The following is a 21,576-nucleotide window of genomic DNA, read 5'->3' as shown; positions in this document are numbered from 1 at the left end:
CTATACTGTATGGAAAAGAATCCGTGCGTAAGTGGACCCAGACAATTCAAACCCATGTTGTTCAAGAGTCAACTGTGTATAGATTAGACAATATTAAAGGAGATCTCAACTTGGGAATCTCCACAAAGAACAGGAACTTAACATTTTTTAATAAAGTAAGGTTTTAAGGCCTTTGAGACAGAGCAGAGAATAAAAAGAGAGCCTTTGAGTAACCCCAGAGTGGGGAAAGAGAGAAGCAGATAAATGCATAAGAAGAGACCAGGTTGGGGCGCCTGGGTGGCTCAGTCAGTTACGTGTCTGATTCCTGATTTTGGCTCACATCATGATCTCATGGTCCTGAGATCAAGCCCTGCATTGAGCTCTGCACTGGGCGTGGAGCCTGCTTGAAATTCTCTGTCTCTGTCTCTCTCCGCCCCTCCTCCATGCGTGCACTCCCTCAAAAAAAGAAGCAGCTTTAAAAAAGACAGAGATGAGGTTACCGTGGAAGCAAGGCATCCAAGGGGCGGGGAGGTTGGATGTTATGAAGGGAAATAAGTATTTCCCAACGGGGCAGGAGGTGTATTAGAAGACAACAATGAATTCAAAGTTTTCTCTTAACAAGACATGGAAGGAAGAATTTCATAAAGAGAGGTGAAAGGGACTCTGACAAGTGATGAAGTGGGAAGATGTGGAAATCTAAGCAAGAATAGTCCTAGGGTAAAAAATGTTGACATCTAAGAAAAAATAGATAGGGATTAGTTCCACGAAGAGATCAAGCAGTATGTTTTCCTCTAAATTCCTACAGCAAGAAAGAGCTCTCATCTGAGGAGAAAGATACATAGAAGTTCCAGTTCTGTAGCCCCAGACACCCTCACCACTATGATGCCTTCCTGAAATGACAAGAAAGTGATTTCCACAGCCTTCCCCTCCCCTCTCCCCCTCCCCCACTGCTGGTTTTCTCTCACCTGGATGGGTTTGACTTTGGACTTCATCTTTGAAAATCCATGGTGGTTCTTCTTGTTCCAATTCAGAGAGTGAATCTGGTTGGCGAGCTTGATACCCTGTATATGGGAAATGACAGAAGACTTATTAGGCTCATCAAACTGCCCTGGGCTCTGCAATGATATGAGGGCGATACATGTTAGGGACTGCACAATTTGCATGTTCGCAAATCAAAGGCTTTTCTCTGAGACAAGGAGAGCTTCTACCTTCACATCAGGGGCCAGGGAAGGGACTGAAAACCTACACTTCAGCACAGACACGCCACAGCTCTCAGCAGCTGACAGAGGAAAGGCCTCCGAGTGACAGGGAGGCTGTCCTCACCCAGTGACACCAGGTTCCTGTAGTTCTCCAGCATCACATTCCAGTACAGGTCCTTCTGGGCGGGGGCCAGGAGCTGCCACTCCTCCCACGTGAAGTCCACGGCCACATCCTCCAGTGTCAGCGATTCCTGTAACAAAACGGTCCTCTTTGGAAGTATTTCCCTTTTATTGAAATGGAAGGTACGAGGTAATAGAAAATATATATATTGGGCTCTGTCCCTGGTTCCTGGCAGAGCTCCTAAAACCCCTATAATTTCCTAGGTGATAAGGGCCCTGGGAGCATCTTTTATTCTCTAATTGGTCTTTAACTCCAATTTCTCACAGGGTTCCTGAAACCGTTGTAAATTCCTAAGTGTTAAGAACGGTATGAATGTCTTTGTTCTGATGGGGCAACTGGTTGGGCTCCTGGATGCTGCTGGTCACGAAAGACCAAGCCATGATTAGAAGCTTGGAACTTTCAGACCAGTTAACTTTCCTTAATTCTCATATCTCTTGAGATATGATATCTATTCTCTTGAGAACGGAGAGGGGCTAGAAAACAGTTAATGATCAATCATGCCTAGGTGAGGAAGCCTCCATAAAATCCCTAAAGTACAGGGTTTGGAGAGCTTCTGGGAGGATGGTGCCTGGAGAGGGGGTGGAGGCTCCATGCCCTTTCCCACACACCTCACCCTACACATCTCTCCCGCCCAGCTATTCACCTGTGTCCTTTATTACCTTTTCTAATAAACTGGTAAGTGTGTCTCCCAAGTTCTGTGTGCCACTCTAGCAAATTCATTGAAACTGAATTTGAACTGGAGGAGGGGTCGTGGAGAACTTCCAATTTGTAGCCAAATCAGACGGAAGTTGTGAGTAACCTGGGGACCTACTGTTTTTCTTTTTTTTTTTTTTTATTATTTATTTTTTAATATATGAAATTTACTGTCAAATTGGTTTCCATACAACACCCAGTGCTCATCCCAAAAGGTGCCCTCCTCAATACCCATCACCCACCCTGCCCTCCCTCCCACCCCCCATCAACCCTCAGTTTGTTCTCAGTTTTTAACAGTCTCTTATGCTTTGGCTCTCTCCCACTCTAACCTACCTACTGTTTTTCAATTAACATCTGAGTAGGGGACAGTCTTGAGCCCTTAACCTGGAATCTGATGCTAACTCTAGGAAGTGTCAGAATTGATTTGAATTGTAGGCCACCCAGCTGGTGTCAGAGAATTGTTTGGGGGGGGGGGGTCCCCATGCCTGGCATCAGAAGTGATGTGACTGTAGCAGTGATATGAGAGTTAAGGAGACACAAAGGAGGAAGGGCGAGGTTTTCCCTACTCAAAAGGAATGTGAAGGAAGTGGTTCTGCTCATTTTCACCTTGTAAGCTGTTTCTATTCTTATTTTTTTCAATTAATCACGAAAGAAGCAAAGTCATTAAAATATTCAGTCATTCTTTTATCCCACAAATCACAGATATCTGTGACATGCAGCCATTAAATCCTCTTGCTAACCTGAGATCATTTGCAATCTGTGTATTTCAGCACCTATTTGTCAGTCACTGTATGAAATGCTAGGGACATCAGGGTGACATAGTATGAGTTTATGCTCGTAAAAATGTCTTCACAGGTATAAGCATTTGCCTACATAGATTCACGTAGATATATGCACACACAGGCATGCACATATACACACACACACATAGATACACGTAGGTAAATGCCCAGAACACAGGAACACACTACCAAGCATGTGTTAATGATGTGCCAGAGAATTGTGGGCCAAAGAATGTATGGAGGGGAACTTTATCACTACGTGTACTATATAATGAGCCTTTTACATTGAAAATGTATCTGACTCTGTGGTTCTTCCTGACACCAAATACATGGTCTCTTCCAATACTAATTTTCCAAGTCTCTGATTCTCAGGCACTGGGCGTCCTATAATTCAATCCTATCTGACACTAACTATTCAGAGTCAGCATCAGACCTTACCGGCTTAAGGGCTCACTCGGTTCTACAAGACTGCCTTCACTTCAGAGACCGGTCACAAGTTCCAGGTCCCCATGTTAGCTGCACTTCTATGCAACGTGGCTATAAATTTAGGGGTTCCCACAACCTTCCCCTCTCAGGTGTGATTTTGCTAGAACTCACTCAGGAAAATATTGGACTTAAAATTACAGTTTATTATGGGGGCACCTGGGTGGCTCAGTTGGTTAAGTATTCTACTTCGGCTTAGGTCATGATCTCACGGTTTGTGAGTTCCAGCCCTGAATCGGGCTCTTTACTCTCAGTGCAGAGCCTGTTTCCTGTCTCCCTGTCTCTATCTCTCTACCCCTCTCTCAAAAATAAACAAACATTAAAAAGTTAGTTTATTATAAATCATACTATGAAGAGGTACTCAGGTGAGGTCCAAAGAGGTCCTGCGTGGAGGAGCCTCTGTCCCCAAGGAGTTGGGGTGCACTGCCCTCCTAGCAGGTGGATGGGTCTGCCCACGTGGAAGCTCTCTGAACCCTGTCAAGTTTCTATGGAGGTTCCGTTACATAGGCATGACTGATTAAATCACTGGTTACTGGTGACAGAACTCCAGCTGCAGCTCTTCTCCTGTCCTGAGTTCCAGGTGGAGCTGAAAGTTCCAGCCCTCTAATCAAAGCTTGGTCTTTTGGGGGACCAGCCCTCATCCTGAAGCTATCTAGGGGCTTACCTTGAGTCACCTCATTAGCATAAACTTAGATATGCTCAAAGGGGCTTGTCATGAAAACAAAAGACACTCCTGCCACTTAGGAAATAATGGGATATAGGAGCTCAGCCAGGAACCAGAGACAAAGAGCAAATACATATATATTTTTTATTATGCCACAATGAGTCATTTGTGTAATTAAAGGCAGTACAAAGGTGGAAGGTGACAACTCGATTTTGAACACAGAAGGCTCTATGTTTTCTGAGATGAGCTGAAGTTCTAAGGCAACCCTGTGTGGATCTCAACAACCCGAGCCAGCACCAGATAAGAACTTGTAACTCCCTCTGGCCAAATCTGTACTCAAACACCAGTCCAGCCACCTGTTCACAGAGGGCCTCTGAAAGGTGTGCAAACCTTCCATTTTACTGGGCACTTTCAGTTCTACTCAAGGACAGATCCAGATGGAAGTAAGGCTGGGTATGGAAGTCATCAGGCTGTGGTCTCCTCAAAAACCAGTGTCTACTGAATTCTACTTGATCTACTCCCACGGGGGACTCAGAATAATCAGGTAAGTAACAGCCATGCTCGTACACTGATTAGAAGAAGGCTGCTGAGATCACACAGCCTACCAGGTCACCTCTGGAAAGAAACCATCAAAGAGAGTTCCTAACGCTTACGTGCCATGAAATGGTGACCTCTCCTGAGGAACTGATATGCTTTGTCCTGAGTCAAGGCATCTGATGTAACTTTCCGTGATTTTCTGGCTGCAATGACTGTCAGAGATAGTAAGTAGGTACACACTGATGGTGGCACCAGCAGGATCCTGCAGATCCACACACCATAGTCCAGCACTAGTCATGCACGAATCTAGGAACAACATGTTCCTGATCCCACTCTGCCCTAATTTTGAAGGGCCATCTATTTCTCCCCAGAGCCCATTTTTGCCCATTTACACTTTTTATTTAGTCGAACTGATTTTTTCAGGCCTCCCCAAATCCATGAAAGACTCAACGTTTGAATACAACAAACCAAAAGTCACTTGGGCCTTCATCATTTTCTTCTGTTTCAGAAAATGCCCAGTAACAGGGATGTCAGTTCTTCTGGATCTGCCCTAATTTTCTGTTCAGAAATCTTGGTCTTAGGACAAGGATGTCCCACGAATGGCCGTATGCAACTCCAAGAACCCCTACTCGTCCTTTACTGGATCTCTCTTATTCCTGAGAATCCAGGACCTGTGGGGTGAAGGGCGAGTTCATTTTGGATGATCCATTCGCTCTGGGCCCAGACACTGACACTGCTGCTGTGCACCCACCTTAAGTCAAAGTCAGTATCTGTAACTTTCTCTTTACTTGGTGCCCCCAAAGGCTTTCTAACCCAGGCAAATAAAACATAACATCTGAATGTGGGGGAGGCATGCCTTTCTTCTGTGAAGCAGAAGTGGCCTGAATGAGGGGTGCCTAGATGGCTTAGTCATTTAAGTGTCTGACTCTTCATCATGGCTCAGGTCATGACCTCACAGTTTGTGAGATCAAGTCTGGCATCAGGCTGTGCAATGACAGTGCAGACCCTGCCTGGGATGCTCTCTCTCAAAATAAACTTAAAAAAGAAGCAGCAGCATGAATGAGAAAGGGAAAGTGGGAAAAAGGACATATAGAAGGTTAGACTCTGGACATATAATCCCTTAAAATCCACATCCCCATTTGTACTTGGTTAAATGGTGCCCCCCCCCCCAAAAGCTATGTATTAACCCCATGAACCTGCGAATGAGACTTCATGTGGAAAAAGGGTCTTTGCCGATGTAATTAAGGATCTTAAGAGAATCCAGGAGTATCCAGATGGACCCTACATCCAGGGAAGATGAGACCACGTGAAGATGGAGGCAGAGTAGAGACAAGCTGCCACAAGCCAAGGAACACCTGGAGAATCTGTTAGAAAAAGGGAAGGGAGTGAATGGATGTTGGGCAGATGTGCTGGAAATACCCAAGACCACCCCCCAGGGTCAGTGATTAACTAGGACTGACAGACCTCAGCAAATTATTACCACGAAAGCATACAAAGCAAAATCAGCAAAGAGAAAAAGTCCAAATGGCAAAATCTGGAGGAAATCAGGTGCAAGCTCTCAAGAGTCCTGTCTCTGTGAAGTCACACAGGAAGCCTTTACCTCCCCCAGCAACAAGCTGTGATAACACACAATGTGTTAGCTTACTAGAGACATGGTGCCCACGGCTCTTACTGGGGGCTGTTCATGTAGGCACCCACTGCCTAGCACATGCCAAAATCCCAGATTCCCAGAGGAGAGCAGGTGTTGAGAATAAACCATACTGCTTGAAAGAACGGTTTAAGCACAGTGAGCCATTCAATAGGGAGTGATGGGAACCCTCCCCAAAGCTAAGTTCCCAGATGCCAGGCAAGGGACCTGTAAGCAACCTTGCAAGAAGGCCTTTCTAAAAAGAGCTGTGTTAACTCTTCTCTGCAACAGCAAGTAACCAACTGTGTCTGCTACAATATATTAGCAGGTTAGAAAAGTCCTACGGTCACCAAAATTGATGCTGAGAAAAACATTCCATAAAAATCCAAAACCTATTTCAAACTTGAGCCCTTAGTTAGGAATTCATTACTTCCAGAGCATGAAGAACAAAACAAAACACTACCTGTAATTGGTTTTATTAGTACCACACTCTAACCAGCTGAGCTAACCGGCCACCCTACCTGTAATTTTTTTAATACATACAATATACTACCATTCTCATGTTTCTAAAACTCGCACAAAAGATTATGTATTGTTTGTAGATACATACACATCTAGTAAAAGCATGAAGACGTGTGATATAAAACTAGATAGCAGTTATTATAGGAAGGAAAGAAAGACTGCACCTCCACCCCCCTCCACTGCTTCCAGTCAGTCCCAAATCCAGCTGTGACTTATCTTTCTGACCAACTGGCTATAAATCAGGTTCCCATGACCTCCTGCTCGGCTGCAATTAATTTGAGAAAGTGGCTCACAGAAGTCAAACCTTTTACTTACTAGGTTACCAGCTTATTATAAGAGGCTGTCACTCGGGAACGGTCAGAAGAGACGCAGATGGCATGGGGAAAGGGTGTGGACCTTGTCCTTCTCCTGGTTCTCCACTCTCCCAGCTCCACACGTTCTCCAGGCCAGCAGCTCCCTGAACCGTGGCCATTTGGGGTTTTATGGAGGTTTTATGGAGGTTTTATTACGTAGACATGATTAACTCATTGGCCAGTGGTGACCGATTCCACCTACAGCTCCGGTCCCTCCCCTGAGGTTAGGGGGTGGCCTAAGAGTTTCAACCCTCCAATCACAAGGTTGGTTCCCCTGGCAACCAGCCCCCACCCACAGATGCTTAGCAAAAGTGGCCTCATTAATATAACAAAAGACACCTTAACCACTCTCACACTTGGAAAATCCCAAGGATTTTAGGAGCTCTTGCCAGGAACAGGGACGAAAACTATATATATACACATATATGTGTGTGTGTGTGTGTGTATATATATATATACACATATATATATATATACACATATATATATATATACACATATATATGTGTGTATATATACACATATATATACACACATATATATATACACACACACACATATATATACACACATATATATATACACACACACATATATATACATACATATATACACGTGTATATATATACGTATATATATGTATGTATATATATATATACGTATATGTATATATATATTTAGTTTATCTTGGGAGCAAGCGAACGAGAGAGACAGAGAGAGTGCGAGAGCAAGCTTGCGAGCAAGGGAGGGGGAGGGGGGAGGGGGGAGGGGAAGGGAGAGAGAGAAGAAGAGAGAGAATCCCAAGCAGGCTCCACACCCAGGGCAGAGCCGGACGCAGGGCTCATTCTCACCAATGGTGAGACCATGACCTGAGCCAAAATCAAGAGAATAACTAAATATTTTAAATATTCAAAAGCAATCCAAATAGATGCAAGTATTTAATCATATTCTAGTCACAACATCACTCCTTCTTTTACCTGTTTATTAGTGTAGCCACTAAAACAATTTTTTCATAAGAGAATTTGTTTCATGGAAATGTTTAGAATATGAAATTAACTAAAAAGAGCAAATTATCCCAGTATTTCCAGAGTTTATCTGAATTGTGAAAATTAAGCAGAGGGACACCTGGGTGGCTCAGTCGGTTAATGATCGACTCCGGCTCAGGTCATGATCCCAGGGTTGTGTGATGGAGCCCCGAATAGGGCTCCGTGCTGAGCGTGGAGTCTACTTAAGATTCTCTCTCTCCCTCTGCCCCTCTCCCCAGCTTGCGCACTCTCTCTCTCTCTCTCTAAATGGAAGAGAAGAGAAGAGAAGAGAAGAGAAGAGAAGAGAAGAGAAGAGAAGAGAAGAGAAGAGAAGAAAAAAGAAAATAAAAGAAAAAAAGAAAAGAAATAAGACTTGAAATACACCTTTGGTTAAAAATTATGTTTGGGAAATAGAATTTGGGAGGCTACAAATGTTGTTCTACTGGTGTCAGATTCTGAAAGCAAATATCCAAATAAACTTCCAGTGAAAACGGAAGTTTAGTTACAGTGAAGTCATTTTTAACAGAAGGCTTAGCAGTTTAGATTTGCTTAATCCTTGATCTCCCTAAAATTCTTATCTGTGGGGGCCTGAGGAGCCTTGCAAAACAGTCGGTGAAGAGGAAACTGAACAGCGCTTTCATCGACAGATACCCACTCCCCTCCAGTTCTCAATCCCGGAACGCCCCTGGCACAGTGACCCGCACAGACCCCAAACTCTGACCTCACGATCTCCACAGAGCCTGAATGCCCGACCACCGCAGTCCCCCGGGCCTGGCGGCAAAGGCATCGCAACCTCAGAGCCACGGACCTCCGTGGATCCTCTCCCCTCCTTAAGCTCTTCCGCCGAGACTCACACGCTGATCTGGGTTCCCCCCGAGTCCACTGCGACCTCCGGCGGCCACGCCTCACCTCTGCGAATTCGCCCGTTCCCGGCCGCACACCCAGCTCTGGGGGCACCGGCTGCGGCGGCCGGGGCGGGGGCGCGCGAGCGTCCCCACTTCCGGCGGCACCCTGGGCGCACGCGCGCTGCATGGCGGTCTTTGCCCCCGCGGTCTTTCCGCCGCTCACCTGGGGGGCTCCGGTCAGATTGCTGGCACCTCCGTGTGTCCCTCCCGTGGGGAAGCTCGCAAACAACGCTGCTCTCGCCGCACGAACGCCCGAGAAACGGTCGGAAACGAGCGGGCTGTGAGCGCGGCCATGTTGGCGGAATGTCAGGGGTCTGTGGAGCCGGGAAGGGCGCGCGGGGGAAGGAAGGGTCCGCTCGGCTGGGATCTAAGTGGGCATCCCAGCCCTTGAGGTTAGGCTTGGAAGGTGTGCTGGAGCGTCGCGATCTAAATTCCCAGCCAAGGTCGCCTTTTGTTCCAGGCCTGTTTGGAAAACACCAATTGTTGAAATCTGGAAGTACGGGCTATGAAATAACGGGATGTAAAAGCAGCTGTGACGCTATCGTAGCTTCAGCAATGCGGTGCGAATGGTTTTTGAAGAAATCACGCACCAGCATTCTCGATGGCAGTGTCATCAGGTCTTAAAGCCCGCTGCTTGCAGCTCACGTTACTGGAACCTCCGAGGATTCTGGAGCGTCTGCGTGCCGTTTTGCCGCTTTGGTGCGCGGGTCCGCGTTCTCTGCGCCCGCCTTACTTCTCTGCGCTCTAGGCCAGGCTGCCCCACGTGCAGCGGCTTTGAGCCCTGACAGACACATACCAAGTGCTGCAAACTTTTCAGACAATATACATCGGTCAACCGTGACTTTGTGAAAATCTCCGAAAGCTGTTAAAACTACCCATTCCAATAGGAGCTGCTGTGAATTTTTTTTGAAAAGATCAAAGAAATCTGAGAATTGGCTCATGCACAAATTGGGCTGCTTCCAATTTAAAATGTAGTTTCTTTGGGGCGCCTGGCCGGCTGGCTGAGGACCATGCGACTTTTGAGCCCCATGTTGGGTGTAGAGATTAAAATTTTTTTTTAAAGTATCTTGTGTTCATTGGCTATTGAGAGTTGTCTCTTCCGTGAATATTTGCCTATTGGTTTTTACCCTTGTCATTTTCTTACTGATTCGTGAGAGTTCTTTATATAATCTTAAGTTTTCATCCTTTCTCGGTTAAGCATTACAAAAAGATTATCTCAGTGCGCAGCTTGTTCTTACTGTTTTTGATGTATTTTAGATGGAATATCTAATTTTAATGTAGCTGAAATTTAACAATCTTTCCTGTTGTAGTTTCTACCTGTCTTTTAAAAGAAATCCTTCCCCTCATTAAGATCATAAAGATAGTCTCTTTTATTTTCTTCTAAAACTTTTAGGGTTCCACAGGTCAGCACCTTATGGGCAAAATCCAGCCCCCAGCCTGTTTGGCTTTGCCCTTAAGATTGGTTTTTAAATTATTTTTTGTAATTAAAAAATTTTTAATGTTTATTATTTTTGAGAGAGAGAGAGCGCGTGAGTGGGGCAAGGGCAGAATCTGAAGCAGGCTCCAGGCTCTGAGCTGTGAACACAGAGCCCTATGCTCATGAGCCGTGAGATCACGACCTGAGCCGAAGTTGGATGCTCAACCGACTGAGCCATCCAGGCGCCCCTGGTTTCTAAATTTTTAAAGGGTTAAATATATGGAGGTTGTATGTGGCCTGAAAATTCTAAAATACTGTCTGGCCCTGTGTCAAATCAGTTTGTTGTTTTCTAGTCTTAATACATGAAGCATTGATTTGTGTAGGGTGTCAAGTAGATACCTTAATTTACTTTTTCCATAGGATAACTAATTATCATTGGACTGTTTTAAAAATAACCACCATAAGGGGTTTGGCTAGCCTTTGTCCCAGGTTCCTAAGAGGTCATCTCTAAACCCTTAGAATTTCCTGAGTGATAGGGGTGTCTTTTTATACATGAAGGGCCCCCAAACCACAAGGTAGTTTCTGCTGAGGAGATGACTCACCTCAGGAGCTGGCCAGCCAGAAAAACCAACCATGTGATTAGAAGATTGAGGCCTTGAGCCATACCATATCATTCTGACCTCCAGGAGGTAGTAGAGACTAGAGATTGAGTTTGACCCCAAATCGATCATGTCTGTGTAATAAAACCCAAATTAGACCTCTGGACAGGAAGCTCAGGGGAAATTCCCTGGTTGGCAATACTCTTTTCAGTATGTCATTTCTCAGTGCCCGGTGAGTGATGCATCTTGAAGGGTGATGGAAGATTTAGGTTTACAATCTTACAGACTTTTCTCTATGTGTCTCTTTTGGGTTGTTCTTACTTGTACCTTTATGCTATTATAAAACTAGAATAAGAATAGGACTTTTGGTGTTCTGTAAGTCTCTCTTTTTTTCAAGCTTATTTATTTTTGAGAGAGAGGGAATCCCAAGCAAATTCTGCACTATCAGCATGGAGCCCTACCAGGGACTCAAACTCATGAATCTTGAGATCATGACCTGAGCCAAAGTCAACAGTTGGTCACTTAACCGCTTCACCGACTGAACCACCCAGGCACCCCTGTAAGTCTTTCTTATCTGAGGGTGGATATGGGAACTCCTAAATTTGTAGCCAATTGGTCAAAAGGTGAGAGTGGCCCTGGGAACCCCTGAACTTATAGCTGGTGGCTGAATTGAGGACAGTACCCTTAACCTTGATTTTAACTAACTCTGAATCATACCCCTTTTTGCACTGACTTGTAATGCCATCTCAGATATCCATATCCAATTTCCATGTGTATAGATCAATTTCTGAGCTGTCTTTTACAATTTGTAATCTGTCTCTATCCCTGTACTTGATACTGCAATATATTAATTACTATTCATTTAGAGTAAATCTTGTTTGTTATCAAGTAGAGCAAAACCCCCATCATATTTCTGTGTTAGAATTGCTTGAAATATTTTTTGGCAGTTTGTCTCCTGTGAGAATTTTAGGACTGGCCTGTTAGGATTATAGAAACCCAATCGGGATGCTTTTTGGTTACACAATAGATAATAATACAAGGTCCTTGCATAGCATGTCAAGGAGATTGGACTTTTTTTTTAAGTCCATAGAGAGCTACAAATGAATTTATTTATTTATTTTAATGTTTATTTATTTATTTTGAGAGAGGGAGAGAGAGAATCCCAAGCAGGCTCCACACTGTCCGTGCAGAGCCCGAAGTGGGGCTCAAATTCACGAACCATGAGATCCTGCCGTGAAGTGAAATCAAGAGTCAGATGCTTCACCCATTGAGCCACCCAGGCGCCCCAATGAATTTCTTAATAGGATTTCCAGACTGAGTGAGCGTGTTGCATTATGTTATAATAAAACCAACCCCAAAATATCTGTGGCTTAAAACAACAAAGATCAACTTCTCACTCGTATTCCATGTGCCTGTGGGTCGTCTGGGACTTCTGCTCCACATCATCATTGTCCTCACTCGGGACCCCTGGATAGGACTCCTCCCTGGAATATTACTGGTTCCTAGGAGAGATGGAACCAGAAGATAGAAGAGTACAAACTGGCTAAGGCTTCTGCTGATTTCGTCAACCAAGCCTACCTCATGGTGATATGTAACTTCAAATACGTGGAGAAGCACAGTTGTTCTGTGTGTGTCCCAAAGGAGAAAGACTTGTGAACGGCCAGCCCTAATGACTTTCACAGCCCTCTACGAGGACTGAAATAATGGGGGTATGAAAAATGAAAACGACAGAAAGAATGGAGATGCAATTGTGCATAGGACTGTAGGCCCTAGAAACTATAGCATTTAAATCAGAGGGTCTGATAGGTGTTGGAAACGTGTACTTAACACTGACAAAACCAGGGACCTCATGGCTAAATTGCTGGATTACAGGACAAGTCAGTGATTTTAAGAGCATTTTGCAACGTCTTCTAAAACCCATATACACTGGGGGTAGCCTCAGTCACACAGGTGAGCCAACCTGGATATCCAGCTTAAGGAATGTAGGGCTAGTCAGTAATGTCAAGTGTATACCTCTGCCTTCTGCCTTCTGTTTTTTACAGCTTTCTGGGACCATGTGTTCCTTGCTTTTATCTTTCATTAAAAAAAAAAAAAACTTGAGTCACATAAAAAAATTCTTAAAAAAAAATTTTTTTAACATTTATTTATTATTGAGAGACAGAGAGACACAGAGCATGAGCAGGGGAGGGGTAGAGAGAGGAGGAGACACAGAATCTGAAGTAGGCTCCAGGCTCTGAGCCATCAGCACAGAGCCCGATGCAGGGCTCGAACTTACGATCTGTGAGATCATGACCTGAGCCGAAGTTCATCACCTAACCAACTGAGCCACCCAGGCGCCCCACAAATAAAATTCTTAATTCCCACTATCCAGCATCAATATATGCCTTCCATTCATCAAGATTATTTTTCTGATTGAGGAATTTTGAGATAAACCAGTGATCCTTGGGTTTATATAATCTGATGCTCAGTAGAGGGCAAGTCTTGATGTAAAAATACCAAGAGGACCCGAATCCACGCAGTAACAAGGGTCCGCAAGGAGACCATCGCCAGATAAGTCCTCTACAGATATTTCTTCAACATGCCAGTTCTGAAAAGCCACTGCCAATTTTAGGACCGTTACCTGTTACGATAGGATGGGGAAGTAAACTCGGAGGGGCCCGTACCATGTCGTGAGAATAAATGCAAAGCTTTATTCTTTTTTAATATGGGCTTGACATGTTTTTGCACCAGCCCCCACAATACTGACAGTCAGCACAAGGTGAAAAAGATAAAGATTCTGTAGCTCAAAGTAGTCTTCTGTCACTGTTACACTTCCCTTGCACCCCAGGCAAACCATGGCTAGTTGAGAGAGAAGCCATGGGGTCCGCAATTCGATCACTAGCTCCTAGTCTCACGTCATAGTGAAAGAATTGAGTCAAATGACATTGCCAATGGGTTTGTCAAGAAAGAGGTAGTTTATGTAACCTTCAATCTCACACGATCCTGTAGATGCTGTAAATGTTTTGATGAAAGTCTAGGTTTGGAATTAAAATTTGAGAGAGAAGTGAGAGTAGTCTTTGCTGTACTTTGGTTGGTATCTGATAACAGTTCCTTCCCTGCAAATACAGTTTGACTGACAGAGCGAGCAAGGATGAGCAATGAACCACAAATTTTCCACCTTGGTAGTGAGTAGATTCTTCCCCTTTTAATATTTTGAACATGGCCAGGCAAAGTTGGGAAGCACTTATCCTCCTGACTTTCCTGTTGGAAAGTGGTTTGGGGTGGGAGCTCTGGAGGGACAAGATGGTGAAGACTCTTGATTCACTGAAATGCTTCTGGGCTCACAGGTAAGAATCTTTTCTTCAAGAGAATAGTGCTCTCCTCAACTTCCCAGGGTTTACACTCAAGACAATGGAGAGCTTCCAGTCATTCCAGAACAAATCCTTTGGGAATGCACACAGTAGAACAGTAGTATTTATTTTGCTAACCATAATGTCACATTGTAGTTGACATGCCATTATAACCCTTCACACCCTCAAGATTTGCAAACTTTCCCCATGTGCAAGACTAGCGGTGCCTGGGTTTGGGATAGAAAGTCTGTCAGCGTCCCTGGGATTAACGTGAGCCTTTCTTTTTTTTTTTTTTTTTTTTTTAATTTTTTTTAATGTTTATTTATTTTTGAGACAGAGAGAGAGAGCAGGGGAGGGGCAGAGAGAGAGGGAAACACAGAATCCAAAGCAGGCTCCAGGCTCTGAGCTGTCAGCACAGAGCCCGACGTGGGGCTTGAACCCACAAACCATGAGATCATGACCTGAGCCAAAGTCGGACGCTTAACCGACTGAGCCACCCAGGCACCCCAAACATGAGCCTTTCTGACTTTTGTCTCATGCTGTATGTACTGTACTGCTCAGGGTGGGCATTACCACCTAGTCTACATCGCTTATTGAAAACAGAGGAAGAGGATCTACCCCCTTTACAAAGGCTGCTTCTGGTTGTGTGACCAGTGAGCATAAAGACCCCTGAGTAAACTTGTGCCTTGATTTCCCCGAAACTGAGACACTTCACATGTATGTTGGTGGCTTATGATTTAGAGACAGTGTGCTGTGACTGAAAAAGGTCCCTGGAATCTGTGCCCGCATGTTGCAGAGCACCTTGAGGTTTACCTGTTTTATTTTTTCTCAGGCTATGTGGTAGCATTTGTCTTTACTGGAGTCTTCTGTAAGTAAGTCGTGGAGCTGTGGGAGTCCATTCAGTCACCTCAAACTGGGTACCTGCTGTAGTGGTACTTCCCCCATTTTAATGTAAAACAATGTGCTTGGAAAGGAAACCTACTTAGGTAAAATTAAGCTCATTTTGTCTTAGAGTTTAATTCCCATGAGGGGGTGCCTGGATGGCTCCACTCTGACTCTCGATTTTGGTTCGGGTCATGATCTCATGGTCAATGAAATTGATTGGGCTCCAGGCTCTATGCTGACAGTGTGGAGCCTGCTTGGCTCTCTCCCTCGCTCTCTGCCCCTCCCCTGCTCTCTCTCTTTGAAGATAAACATTTTTTTTTTTAAAGAAAATAATTTGTGAGACTTTCCAGCTACATTCTATGAAAGGATTAGTAACACCTCTAAAGTTTCACTTACGCTCTTTCTAAGGGAAGCATAGCTTGTGTAGTATAGGGAAAATAGAAGCCTATTTTATTTATTATGGGAACAAGTTACATTGTCCAATCAAGCAATACCAGGACCAAAGCTAGTATTTATTTCTGTCTTTTAATATCAGGGACTATCTCGCAAACTGTTTAGAATTCACAGGGGTATACAACGTGTGAATAGTTGGCATTTTCCAACCCTAAATATCTGATGAGTTTAGAAGATACAAAATTCTTTCTTAAAGATACTTCCACTGTATTGCATCCGATCTAAAATACCTTTGGTTGTGTGATGCACCATTATTTTATGTACTAAGCTCTCTATTTAAGTATGTCAAACCATAAGGGCAGATGGGTGGCTTAGTCGGTTAAGCATCCCACTTGAGCTCAGGTCATGATCTTGCAGTTCATGAGTTCGAGTCCTGCATTGGGCTCTGTGCCGACAGCTCAGAGCCTGGAGCCTCTTTTGATTCTGTGTGTGTGTGTCTCTCTCTCTGCCCCTCCCCCACTCACACTCTGCTTCTCTCTCTCTCTCTCTCTCTCTCAAAAATAAATAAAAACGTTAAAAAAATTTAAATATGTTGGGGCAACTGGGTGGCTCAGTTGGTTACGTGTCCGACTTTGGTTCAGGTCATGATCTCACAGTTCGTGAGGTTGAGCCCTGTGTCAGGCTCTGTGCTGACAACTTGGAACCTGCTTTGAATTCTGTGTCTCTCTCTCTTTCTGCCCCTCCACCACTCATGCTCTGTCTCTCTCTCAAAAATAAATAAACATTAAAAAATTTTTTTTTAATTTAAAGATGTCAAACCATCAACTGTATGCTCCATTTTAACTTCATTTTTAATTATGTGGGGGAAAAATTCTATCTTGGAATTGTTGAAAAAATGTTTTACTCAAGAAATGCTACAAATCTTCCAGGCCCATTTACAAATACCAGTAAATAGAGGCGTGGCAGAGGAGGAGATATTCAGTATTTTATTAATTTTTATTCATAAAATAAATTTTATTAATTTTATACTATAAATTTATTTTTATTAATAACTTTTTTATTTATGACTAAAATAATGAACCATGTAGTTCAATTACAACAGATGTAATGATGTAAAAATGCAATGCCAATATTCTATTGGCAAGTTTTGTGTACATTTAAATATGTGTCCTAGGGAGTCCCAATTGGTATGATAATACAAGCAATTCCCAATTATGAACAATCATTTCAATAGTAAAAATAGATGTAAAACCCATATTCTCACATAGTTATATAATTTTTGCTTTATTTTCTGACAGGTATATTTACATACTTAATATTTCCCATAATTGTCTATTGTGTCACAATTACAGAATATGACATCCCTCATAAAACAACACCCATGAAAGATGATTCCTCAGATTCATTATAGATTTTTTTTCCTCAGTGTCAGTTCTCTGATTATCAGCGTAGCAGGATTTCATGCCAACAACATCTTCACAATCTATACATACACACACACACACACACACACACACACACACACACACACACACAGGTCTTCCCTCCTATTTGTTCCCTCTGGGCTACATTCACCTGAAATGTACTGGGGAAGGGATTTCCTGCTGTCTGGCATTCTACCCAGTACCATCCTCTTATAAGCGATGACGTGCGAGCTTGGGGGAAAAAAAGTGTGTCCACATCGGTAGCCTTTGTTTTGCTCCTATGTAAGCTCTGGTGTTATGAGCCATTCACTCTCAAAGACAAGTTTTGGATATTTCATGATTTCTCTCCCCCATGAGTTTTCTGATGTAACATGAGGCTGAATTTGTGGGAGAAAGTTTTCCAACACTCACTGCATCCATAAGGCTTCTCCCCTGTGTGAGTTCTTTGATGGATAATAAGATGTGACTTCTGGGCAAAAGATTTCTGACATTCGCTGCATTCGTGGGGTTTCTCTCCCGTGTGTGTTTTCTGATGCAAAACGAGGCTGAACTTAATAGGAAAAGTTTTGCCACATTCACTGCATCCATAGGGTTTCTCTCCTGTATGGATTCTCTGATGAATAATAAGGCTGAACTTGTGAGAGAAAGTCTTCCCACACTGGATGCATTCATACGGTTTCTCTCCTGAGTGAATTCTCTGGTGAATGAGGAGATAGGACTTCCGGCTGAAGGCTCTGTGGCATTCGCTACACTCGTAAGGTTTCTCTCCGGTGTGAGACCTCTGATGAATAGTGAGGTGTGACTTTTGGGTGAAAGCTTTCTGACACTGACTGCATTCATAAGGTTTCTCACCCGTATGTGTTCTTTGGTGTAGGATGAGACTAAACTTGATGGAGAACGTCTTCCCACATTCACTGCACCCATAGGGTTTCTCTCCCGTATGAGTTCTCCAGTGAGTATTGAGGAGTGACTTTACACTGAAGCCTTTTCCACATTCACTGCAATGGTAAGGTTTCTCTCCTGTGTGAGTTCTCTGATGTCTAATGAGCTCAGATCTCTGGATGAAGGCTTTTCCACAGTCGCTGCATCCGTAAGGTTTCTCCCCCGTGTGAGTTTTTTGATGTAAAATGAGGCTAAACTTAAGGGGGAAATTTTTCCCACATTTGTCGCAACCGTAAGGTTTCTCTCCCGTGTGAGATCTCTGATGAATAATGAGCTGTGACTTGTTGCTGAAGCTCTTCTCGCACTCACCACACCTGTAGGGCTTCTGTCCCGTATGAGTTCTTTGATGTGAGGTGAGCTGTGACTTACCGCCGAAGCTTTTCTGACATATGCGACACTCAAACCGTTTCTCTCCTGTGTGAGTTCTCTGGTGTTTATTAAGGCATGACTTATCAGTAAAAGCTTTCCCACATTTATTGCATTCATAAGGTTTCTCTCCTGTGTGGGTTCTCTGATGTAAAATGAGATGGGACTTCCGGCTGAAGGCTTTCCCACATCTACCGCAACCATAGCGTTTCTCTCCTGTGTGTGTTCTCTGATGCTTAATGAGGTCTGCCTTCTGGGAAAAGACTCTCCCACAGTCACTGCAGTTAAACTGTTTCTCTCCTGCTCGAGTCTTCCGGTGTTCAATAAGCTGTGACTTATGGCCGAAAGCCTTCGAATGTTCATTAAATTCATTATATTTTTCTCCATTATGAATTTTCCCATGCTTGGTATAAAGAACTACTTTGTCGTACCCATTAAATTCCACTTCGTTTCTTGCATAGCTTTTATTCTGAATAATGTGCTCTACGTTAGGTTTCAAGTGTTTCCCAAGTATGTCAAATGTATGGGATCTTTGTGCTAAAGGGACATCCGAATTTAAGCTTAGAGACAATATTTTTCTAAATGGGTTATTTATGTGGTGACTCTCCATAGTTTCAAGGTTGCCTTGGTTTTCTTGGTGCCAGTCTGTATGACTATCCACTTGCCAGGTGTCATCTAGAAAGGAGACCAAGGAACCACAATGATCATGTAATAGAAGGAGTGGAATTTCATAGCAAAGGCCAAGCAGAGAAGAGGAAACGAGACTGGGTATACAGTGAAAGTCTGAGACATTTGTAAGTGGAAGGAAGAAAAAAAAGGGAATAAACTAAAAAATGAGAAGAGGGACAATTTACGAATGCTGAGTATATAAGAAAAGAAAGCTATAACTGTGGGTTAGGGAAACAAAGATGAGGAGAAGGCAGGTAAACTGAGGATGCCAGGGAGAAAGATTAATTAGGTCAGCAAGTTCCAAGATGCACTAGAGGGGGATCTGATCCAAATACAAAAGAGAAGGAGATGTATTGTTTTATTTTCTTTTATTTTTAATTTTTCTTTTAAAAGTAGGCTCCATGCCCAACACAGGGCTTGAACTCATGACCCTGTGATCAAGAGTCGCACACTCAGGACACACGGGTGGCTCAGTTGGTTAAGCGTTTGACTTCGGCTCAGATCATGATCTCGCGGTTCGTGGATTGAGCTCTGTGTTGGGCTCTGTGCTGACAGATCAGAGCCTGAAGCCTGCTTCGGATTCTGTGTCTCCCTTGCTCTCTGCCCCTCCCCCGCTCATGCTCTGTCTCTCTCTGTCTCAAAAATAAAATAAACATTTAAAAAAAAAAAAAAAGAGTCTCACACTCTACTGAATGAGCCAGCCAGGTGCTCCCGAAAATGTATTCTTTTAAAAACCAAGAAAAAGGGGAGCCTGGGTGGTTCAGTAAGTTAAGCATCCAACTCTTGGTTTTGGCTCAGGTCATGATCTCACGGTTTGTGAGATTGAGCCACATGTCAGGCTCTGCATTCACGGTGTGAAGCCTGCTTGGGATGCTCTCTCTCTCTCCCCCTCTCTCTGTCCCTCCTCTTCTCTATCTCACTGTCTCAAAATAAATAAATAAACATTAAAAAGAAATAAAAACCAAACAAAAGAATCCTAATATGAAGAGATTAAAAAGTGGAATCAAGGGGCGTCTGGGTGGCTTAGTTGGTCAAGTGCCGGACTTCGGCTCAGGTCATGATCTGATGATTCGTGGGTTTGAACCCCACATCAGGCTCTGTGCTGACAGCTCAGAGCCTGGCGCCTGCTTCGGTTTCTGTGTTGCCCTCTCTCTCTCTGCCCCTCCCTTGCTCGCACTCTGTCTCTCTCTCTCTCTCTCTCTCTCTCTCTCTCAAAAATAAACAAACATTAGGGGCACCTGGGTGGTTCAGTTGGTTAAGCATCGGACTTTGACTCAGGTCATGATCTCACGGTTCATGAGTTCAAGCCCTGTGTCAGGTTCTGTGCTAACAGCTCAGAGCTCAGAGCCTGGAGCCTGCTTCAGATTCTGTGCCTCCCACTCTCTCTGCCCCTCCCCCACTCACAGTCTGTCTCTCTCTCAAAAATAAACAAACATTAAAAATAAACAAACATTAAAAAAAAAAAGTTATAAACGGAGAGGGAAGGAGGCAAGCCATAAGAGACCCTTAAATACAGAGAACAAACTGAGGGCTGACGGCAGGGGTGCAGGGGAAAGGGGAAAATGGGTGATGGGCATTGAGGAGGGCACTTGTTGGGATGAGCACTGGGTGTTGTATGTAAGAAATGAATCACGGGAATCTACCCCCAAAACCAGGAGCACACCGTATACACTGTAGGTTAGCCAACTTGACAATAAATTATCTTTAAAAAAATTAAAAATTAAAAAAAAAGAATGAGATAACAAAAAACCCTTTTTTTTGTGGAGTCAATATTAATGTTATGTGGGAGCTTACATCCCCTGTTCTAAGTCATACTCAGAGCTTAAAAACTTCAAGATTTCTCTGAACAACAAGAGGTACCTCCCCGTTTCTGACCAAATAGAAATTTACTTCCATTTATGCCCCGGGGATGGTTTCTCACTCACCTGGATGAATCTGACTCTGGATTTCTTCCTCTGTTATCCATGGTGGTCCTTGTTCCAACAGGTAGAATGCATCTGCTTTGGTAACTTGACACCCTACTCAAGGAAAATTATAGCGGATCCATGGACCCACATACTTGGGCTTACAAGGCCTCTGAAAAACGGGGAAGGTTGTTTTTAAGGGCCCGAACAATTTGCCTCTTAGCCAAGTAAAGGCCTTTTATTTTGGGAGCGAGAGAAAAGCACTCTGTTTGTTAAAGGCCAGAATGTACTAAAATCTATGAGGTATGAAACTCAAGTTCAAAAAAGTAAGGTACTTGTAAGGCTCCACACATTTCATTGCTCAGAAAAGAAAGGCAACTGATTGCCTGCATTACCCTGGGAAGGCTCTGCTTACCCACTGATATCAGGTTGCTATAATTTTCCAACATCACATCTTGATACAGGTGCTTCTGAATGGGGTCCAGTAGCTGCCACTCCTCCCATGTAAAAACCACAGCCACATCCTTGAATGACAGTAAGCCCTGCAATAGAATGTTCCTATTCATTCTAAAGGGATTATCATTGGTTAATAGTACAAAAATAAGTATCATATAATAATTTTTCAGGTGGTAAGTCATTTGCCTTCTACATAACTAGTTTTGCATCATACTTTTTAGGAAAAACTAATTTTTTATTTA

The 21,576-nt window shown here is 43.6% G+C and overlaps 1 protein-coding gene and 1 long non-coding RNA gene across 6 annotated transcripts in view; one reads left to right on the top strand and one right to left on the bottom strand.

Moving 5' to 3' along the window:
- Window positions 1-21,576, top strand: part of LOC122209094 — a 53,412-nt gene that overhangs the window by 16,036 nt on the left and 15,800 nt on the right. Inside the window, exon 3 of one of the 2 annotated variants that reach the window (XR_006197443.1) lies at window positions 4,397-4,875. The exons of the other annotated variant lie outside the window; for it this stretch is intronic. This is a non-coding gene — a long non-coding RNA (uncharacterized LOC122209094). Of the gene's footprint in view, window positions 1-4,396; window positions 4,876-21,576 lie in introns of those variants that run through there. 2 annotated transcript variants of the gene reach the window in all.
- Window positions 1-21,576, bottom strand: part of LOC122209065 (zinc finger protein 613-like) — a 36,607-nt gene that overhangs the window by 8,561 nt on the left and 6,470 nt on the right. Inside the window, exons 1-4 of one of the 4 annotated variants that reach the window (XM_042920678.1) lie at window positions 8,900-9,001; window positions 5,715-5,882; window positions 1,303-1,429; window positions 945-1,040 (exon numbers count right to left, since the gene is read on the bottom strand). In XM_042920678.1, the coding sequence (XP_042776612.1) occupies window positions 945-1,040; window positions 1,303-1,429; window positions 5,715-5,732 (241 nt within the window). In that variant the 5' untranslated portion in view covers window positions 5,733-5,882; window positions 8,900-9,001. Of the gene's footprint in view, window positions 1-944; window positions 1,041-1,302; window positions 1,430-5,714; window positions 6,130-8,766; window positions 9,002-17,408; window positions 18,981-20,899; window positions 20,993-21,293; window positions 21,421-21,576 lie in introns of those variants that run through there. The other 3 variants (XM_042920679.1, XM_042920681.1, XM_042920680.1) reach the window with 3 other exon arrangements.

Source organism: Panthera leo, chromosome E2 (genome assembly GCF_018350215.1).
Source record: "Panthera leo isolate Ple1 chromosome E2, P.leo_Ple1_pat1.1, whole genome shotgun sequence".
NCBI lineage: Eukaryota > Metazoa > Chordata > Mammalia > Carnivora > Felidae > Panthera > Panthera leo.
This window is presented reverse-complemented; position numbering and strand designations above follow the sequence as displayed.